General features: G+C 64.5%; 1 protein-coding gene across 1 annotated transcript; it reads right to left on the bottom strand.

Annotated features, from left to right (window-relative positions):
* Positions 1 to 4,219: 4,219 nt before the first annotated feature.
* Positions 4,220 to 5,992, bottom strand: NODAL (nodal growth differentiation factor; the record flags this gene model as incomplete). The annotated part of the gene is made up of 3 exons (XM_084274009.1): positions 4,220 to 4,372; positions 4,468 to 5,249; positions 5,752 to 5,992. 3 exons carry the CDS (start codon positions 5,990 to 5,992, stop codon positions 4,220 to 4,222), a joined length of 1,176 nt encoding a protein of 391 aa, XP_084130135.1.
* Between the last annotated feature and the right edge of the window lie 606 nt (positions 5,993 to 6,598).

The following is a 6,598-nucleotide window of genomic DNA, read 5'->3' as shown; positions in this document are numbered from 1 at the left end:
CCCAGCTCGGGAGATTCTGTGATTCTCCAACTTTAGACTAAAAAGACCCCATGACAGAGTTAGGGGTGGTGTTGGCAAGAACTAAGTGTCAGCTCAGCGCTGAAGCTCCTTCTCCTGCTCTGCCCCAACCACAACGTTCCCAACCATCGCTCCAGTGGGCAGGGGTGTCTCTGTGTCCCTGAGACCAGCACCCACTGCCTGCCAGGCTCTGCACCGAGCTGGCTGTGGCCTCGTGCCTCTGACTCATGGGGCTCCAGGTGTGAACCAGACCCTCGTGGTGCTGGGTTCAAGTGCCGGTCCGAAAGGCGACTGCACAGGGGGTTTTGGGAGGGAGTCTCAGCTATTGCAAGCCAGGCTTGTAAATTCTGTTCCCTCCCACCCCCCCTACCCCACGTCCTAGAGGGTAACAAGTGTTGTAAGTGTTAAAGTCTCCTCTCCATGCCTGCCCCAGCTTTGCATCGGTATCTGCGTGCTTATGTAGATCCCAGGGAGCATCAAAGCACCAGGTGCCTGGGAGAGCAATTCATAGCTGATAATTCTAAAGGAGGGCGAGCACCCTGTGAAGCACCCAGCCAGGTGCAAGGAGGGGGTCCGGGAGGGTCAGGGCTCCTGCTGGCTTCCCAGCACCCGGGGCAGTCGCTGGGAGCAGAGGGAGTTGTGTCCCAAACCTGTGCCTTGCCCTCCTCCGCCTGTGGCGTGGGGCAGCGTGGTCTCAGCATCACCATTGCAGCCCAACCCCCTCCCTGACAGCCCCAGCTAGAGCCTCATCCCTCAGCTCAGCGTTTCCAGGGCAGATCCCTGCCGGATCAGGGTTTGTTCCTCACCCAGCTGAGAGCCTTTCGCCAGGGCTCAGCCCGGCAGGAGGGGATGAAGCGGTGGGTGGCTGCCTCCCTCGGCTGGGATGCTCCAGGGGGGTCTGAGGGACAAGTGTTGGCTTTCTCATTGCGGTTTTTTTGCCGTCCCTTCCCCTTTCCATCCCACCCAGGCAGAGCAGCAGGCCCAACCTGCCTGCATCCTGCTCCACGTCCCGGTCACGGGACTGCCCAAGCTGGCCTGACCCAGCTCGTGCCTCAACACGCCGCCTGTGCAAACATCACCCTGGGCCTTTGATAAGCCCTTGGCTCTTGTTTGTTCTTGCATGTTCTTTCCTCCCGTGTCCAAAGTAAACCGTGCCTGTGCTCCTGTGCTCCCTGCCTGACCACGTGCTGCTCCCGAGGTGTGGGCACCGGCTTGGGCACAGGCAGGTGGCAGCCACAGGTCCCTGCGCCGCTGCCAGCCCCTGTCCTGTCCCTGCTCAGCACAGGCAGCGAGAGTGGGGTGTGAGGGTCTGGCCTGGAGGGAGCCAGGAGGCAGGCAGGGCTGCAGCAGGCAGGACAAGGGGGCTGGAGTGAAGCTGGAGGAGGGAAGGTTTAAATTGGATATTAGGGGGAAGCTCTTTCCAGAGAGAGAGTGGTGAGGGGCTGCCCCTACATCCCCCCCACTTGCACGCACTGAGGCAGAGCTCCCATTACAGCCAGGGTGCTTTTCCTGCCAGAAACCCTTCCCTGCACTGGGAAGGCTCCATCCTGCCCCTGTTGAGGCGTTAAGGATGCCAAAGCCAAGGCAGCCCCTCCGCACAGAGACACCCCCCCAGCTCCCCAACCCTGGTCCCTGCCCGTGCAGGGTGAAGCCTCCACATCCCCCCCCCACCCCGGGCCCCCCCCCTCCCCATCCCACCGGCCCGGCCCTGGGATGCTGAGGGGTGGTGCTGCTCCCTGGAGAGGTGCAGAGCAGGGGGGTGGGTGCTGTCTGCAGGAGGGCAGGACCCCCATGGCAAGGCTGGAGCTGTGTGTGTGTGTCCCTCCCCTTTATTGCCCTGCGTGTCTGGGCTCCCTCTGTCCCCAGGCTGATGTGTATTGGGGTGCCCTGCTCAGATTAGGTCTCCACTCACAGCCCAAGCCTAACAAAGCCAGGCTTGCTAGCAGATACCTTGCCTGAGCACAGGGTGAAGCTTTATTGGCATCGTCCACACTTTGATGTTTTCCTTACTGTCTCCTTGGAATCTCAGCCTTTATTTTTCCTCTTGGCTCTTCCCAGGGAACTGGGGGCCTGCCTCCCCCTCTCCCTCCCCTGCTGCCTGCCCCCCCTGTCTCCCCCCCGCCTGCCCCCCTGTCCTCCCACCCCCCTGACAACTTTTGAACCCACTGCTGGGTCTCAAACCGGTTGATGGAGGGGCTGAGATCACAAAGATACAGCTTCCAGAGGCTGGCGGGTGGGGAGGGGGTCTGGGGGGGGTTGGGGGTGAGGGGGTCCCTGGGGAGGGGGCGGTGAGGAGCGTGGGAGAGACTGAAACCCGGCTGGGGGGACAGTGCTTGGAGAGGGAGCATAAAACCTGCCGAGGAGGGGGAGGGGGGGGGAGTTTAATTTTCATTTCACGGAGATTCCGGAGCTCTGGATTCCTGCCCACATCTGGCGGGGTGAGCCCCTCGCTGCCCTTGACAGGTCCTGCAAATGACCCTCTAATGCCGGGCTGGTCCCAGTGTGAAACGCTGTCGGAATATGTAAGCGGCACAGGGGAGGGTCTGCGGGGAACCAGACACGCTTTGTTTACCCCAGCGCTGGGATGTGGATTGGGGATAATCAGGCTGGGCTGGGATGTGGAATTGCAGCTGTTGGTCCCAGGAGGGGAGGGACAAGGGATGACCCTGTCCTGCACAGCCCCCCCGGGCTGCCTGCTGGTGTCCGGATCGGTACCCGGGGTCCTGCTCATCCCCTCCTGCTCAGCCCAGCAACGGGGGACCCCACGTGTGTGCTGTGTCCCCCATCCCCAGCAGTGGGAAGGGGCAGCTGTGAGTGTGGGGGTGCCCGTATCCCCGTCCAGGGCTGCAGCAGGGGCACTGACCCTCGTTGCCCCAGGAAGAGCATCCCCAGGGGCACCCACGACTGTGGGCATCGTCTGCAGCTGGAGCTCTCCTGCTCCCAGCCCCAGCACCCCTTTGGGTGGGTGACCCAATCAGGAGCTGCCTTCTCCAGCTGCCACACATGGCTTCAAGTCATCCCCAGATGGGATGGCCCTTCCCCTTGTCTCCAAGGGGCAAATAGAGGTGCAAGACCCCTCAGCCCTCCTCCTCAAAGGCTGCAGGTGCTTCCCTGCTTGCTCTTGAGCACCCCCTCATCAGGGTGGGAACAGCTTCTTCGCCCTGTCACCCCAACTTTCCTCAGCTCACAGAGCTGCTGAGCATCTCTTGCATCATTTGAGGGGACCCCCCATGCTGTAGCACCCGCTCTGGGTGTTACTGCCAAGCACCACTGGCTTGGCTGGCACGTTGTGTGGCAAAGCTGGTGACAGCAGCCAGTGAGAGCGCTCAGGGCAGGCTGCACCCAGGTCCCCGGGCAGGGAGAGCCCCTGGGTGCTGCCATCACAGAGGGATGGGGAGGGGAATGACGCCCCAAGAGACCATTCTACAGCAAAAAAAAAAGGGGTGTGGGAATCAGCAGAGTCTGCAAAGGGGGTTAAATATATATATATATATAATTTATTGATGGATTAAACAACCACGAGCCCCATCCAGCAAGTCGTGGGAAAGCTCTGAGCCAAGCTCTGGTTTTATGGAGGACAGCAGGGATGTGCAGGGGGGGTAGGTGGGTTTTGGGGGGGCTCAGAGCCACTGAGACCGACTGTGGGGCTGCCTTATTTCATGGAGCATCTCTCCTGCAAAAACCTCCTCGGCTCCTGGTGACTGGGTGATGCTTTGGAGAGGGATGCAGGAGCCCCAGGTCCATGTCTCACATCACTCCCTGCGTGATCCAGGGCGAGCAGCGTTATGTGATGCAGGTCGCTGCCTCCCCTCCTGCTGCCAGCTGGTTCCTCCTGGGTCCATCCCTCCCAGGACCAAGCTGCTGCTGCTCTGGCCACAGCTGCTGCCCTGCTCCAGCAGCACCAGCCCTCAGCTGCCCCAGCACACAGGGAGGTGCCTGATGGCCTTCCCAGCACTGAGCCTGGATCCATCCCTGTACCACAGCCCCGTGGTGCCACAGAGCTGCTAAACACCTGGGCACCCCACTCCTCCCCTGGCACAGCCAGAGCTTCACCAGCCCACGGGCACGTAGCATTCGGAGGTGACTCTGTGTGGGGGGGCTCAGTGATGCCCCAGACTGGCTGCTGGTCGTGGGTTTGGGTGGCCAGTCCCTGGGGATGCTTTCTGGGCAGAGATGTGCCCCTTGACAGCAGGGGAGGAGCTCAGTTGCAGCCACACTCCTCGATGATCATGTCCTCGTGGTGCCGGACGACGATTTCGCCTTCCTCATAGTAGAGCATGGAGAGGGGACTCATCCTGACCGGGGAGCAGGCGGGACAGGGCACCTGGTTGGGCTTGTAGAGCTGCAGCAAACTCTGTGGGGAGACACGGGGAGGGCAAAGCATCACCCCGCTGCCACGGGCTGGTGGGACCGGGGGGTGTGGAGGGAGGGGTGTAGTGACCCCCTTACCTGTATGTAGGCGTGGTTGGTGGGCTTGAAGGTCTCATCCACGGGTGATGGACACTGCCCCTCGCACCGGTAGGCGTTGTACTTTTTGGGGTAGACGATCCAGCTGCCCCAGCCTGTCTGCTCGAAATCCACCATCATGTCCACCCTCCTGCACAGGGACCTGCCCTCCTCCCCCGGGACGGCGGCAGCAGCAGCAGCAGCATCACTCACTTTGATCCTTTGCTTCTCCTTCCGATTCCTGCGGTGCCGGCGGGTCCCTGTGCCCTGGGCGCTGCTGTCACGCATGACGTGCTTGGACGTCTCCGCTGTCCTGATGAGGCTGTGGTCTCCTGGAGACTTGTCCGTGGAGAAGACGAGCAGCAGGACTCTGTCGGTCAGGTCCTGGGGCAGGGCTGGCTCCCTGGGCCCAGCATCACTCCAGGTGGGCATGGTGGAGCTGGCGTCACCGGCATCCCGTCTCTCTCTTCCCAGGGGCTCGTGATGCCCAGGGGCTGTGGGTTGGTGCAGCCAGGACCGGAGCAAGCTGGTGACCTCAAAGACTTTCCAGGAGGCTTGGGTGGAAGAGGGGCTGCCAGCCACGGTGCCCAGGAAGAGCTGGTGGGCACAGGTCCCGGCACCCCGGCACCTCTGCCGCCGGCTGTGGTAGATGTCCAGGGAGATGTGGTGGGATGGGGAAAGGCCGGGCAGGCGGACACGGAGCTCGGCCAGACTCACCTCCTGGCTGCTGGAGAGGGAGGACATGTCGAAGGAGAGCGCCCAGCGGGAGCCGTTCTGCCGGGAGCCTGGAAGCCAAAGGGCACGGTGAGGGGACCGCTGGCTCTGCCAGCGACTGCCAGAGCTGGAGGGGACGGTGTGCCTGGTGCTGCCAGGCACCACCCCTGCGCGGGAGCCCGAGGGTTGGAGCACAGAGCCAGAGACAGCCCCGAGGGCTGAGACCCAGCAAGAGCACTGGGCAGTGCTGGTCCTGGGGAGAGGGACGCTCAGGGACAGTGCCGGTCCTGGAGACAGTGTGCGTCCGGGATACAGGGATACCAGGGGATGGTGAGGGTCCCGGGACAGGGACGCCCGGGGATGGTGAGGGTCCCGGGAATGGGATTTCCGGGGACAGTGCAGGTCCCCGGACAGGGATGCTCGGGAACAGCGCAGCTCCTGGGACAGGGATGCCGGGGACGGTGTGGGTCCCGGGGCAGGGATGCCTGGAGATGGCGTGACTCCCAGGATAGGGATGCACAGGGATGGTGTAGGTCCTGGGACAGGGATGCCCGGGGCCGCGGCCCCACTCACCGTGCGGAGACAGGCTGAGGGCAGCGGCGGCTGCGGCGCGGAGCGGGGCGGGAGGGGAGCGGAGCAGCTGCAGCATCAGCGCGGGGCAGCGCGGCGGGACGCGGGGCGCTGCGCGGGTCGTTGCGCGGGGCGCTGCGCGGGTCGTTGCGCGGGTCGTTGCGCGGGCGGGTGCGCAGCCCAGGCGGAGCAGGGCGAGAGCGCAGAGCGCCAGCGCGGGCGCGGAGCGCAGCGGGTCCCGCATGGCTGCAGGGGCCGCCCGCAGCCGCCCTATTTGTACAGCAGCCCCGAGCGCCGCCCCGGCAGCCCCCTCCCCGCGGCCCCGGCCCCCTCCCGCCCGCCCGCCCTCCCCTACTTCTCCCCGTCCCTCTTCCATCCCTCCGTCCTCGTCTCCATCCCTCCCTCCGTCCCTATCCCCATCCTCCCCCGCCTCCACCCCCCATCTGCCCCCCGCTACCCCTCCCTTGCTCCCTCCCTGCTCCCCATCCCTCCCCCCCCCGCAGCCCTATCCATCCCTGCCTCAGCCCCCCAATCCTTCTACTCTTCCCCGTCCCCATCCGCCTCTCCCGGGCTCGTCCCTAACACCAAGGTCCCGCCTTGCCCCGGGGGGGTGGCGGCCACCCCGTCGCTGTGCGGGGACACTGCTGTCCGCAGCACCACGCGCTGTCTGGGACCCCTGGGGACGGGTGGCCACGGCACATCCCCCACCACCACCACCCCCCGCCTTGTTTCCCCTTCTCGTAGCGCCCGGAGCAGCACCGGGGGGGGGGATGCTGAGCAGCCCCCGACCCTCCCCGCCGAGCGCACGGGGTGCGGGACAGGCCAACGGGGCTCGTGCCGCCGGGCGCGG

Source organism: Gallinula chloropus (genome assembly GCF_964237585.1).
Source record: "Gallinula chloropus genome assembly, chromosome: 21".
NCBI lineage: Eukaryota > Metazoa > Chordata > Aves > Gruiformes > Rallidae > Gallinula > Gallinula chloropus.
This window is presented reverse-complemented; position numbering and strand designations above follow the sequence as displayed.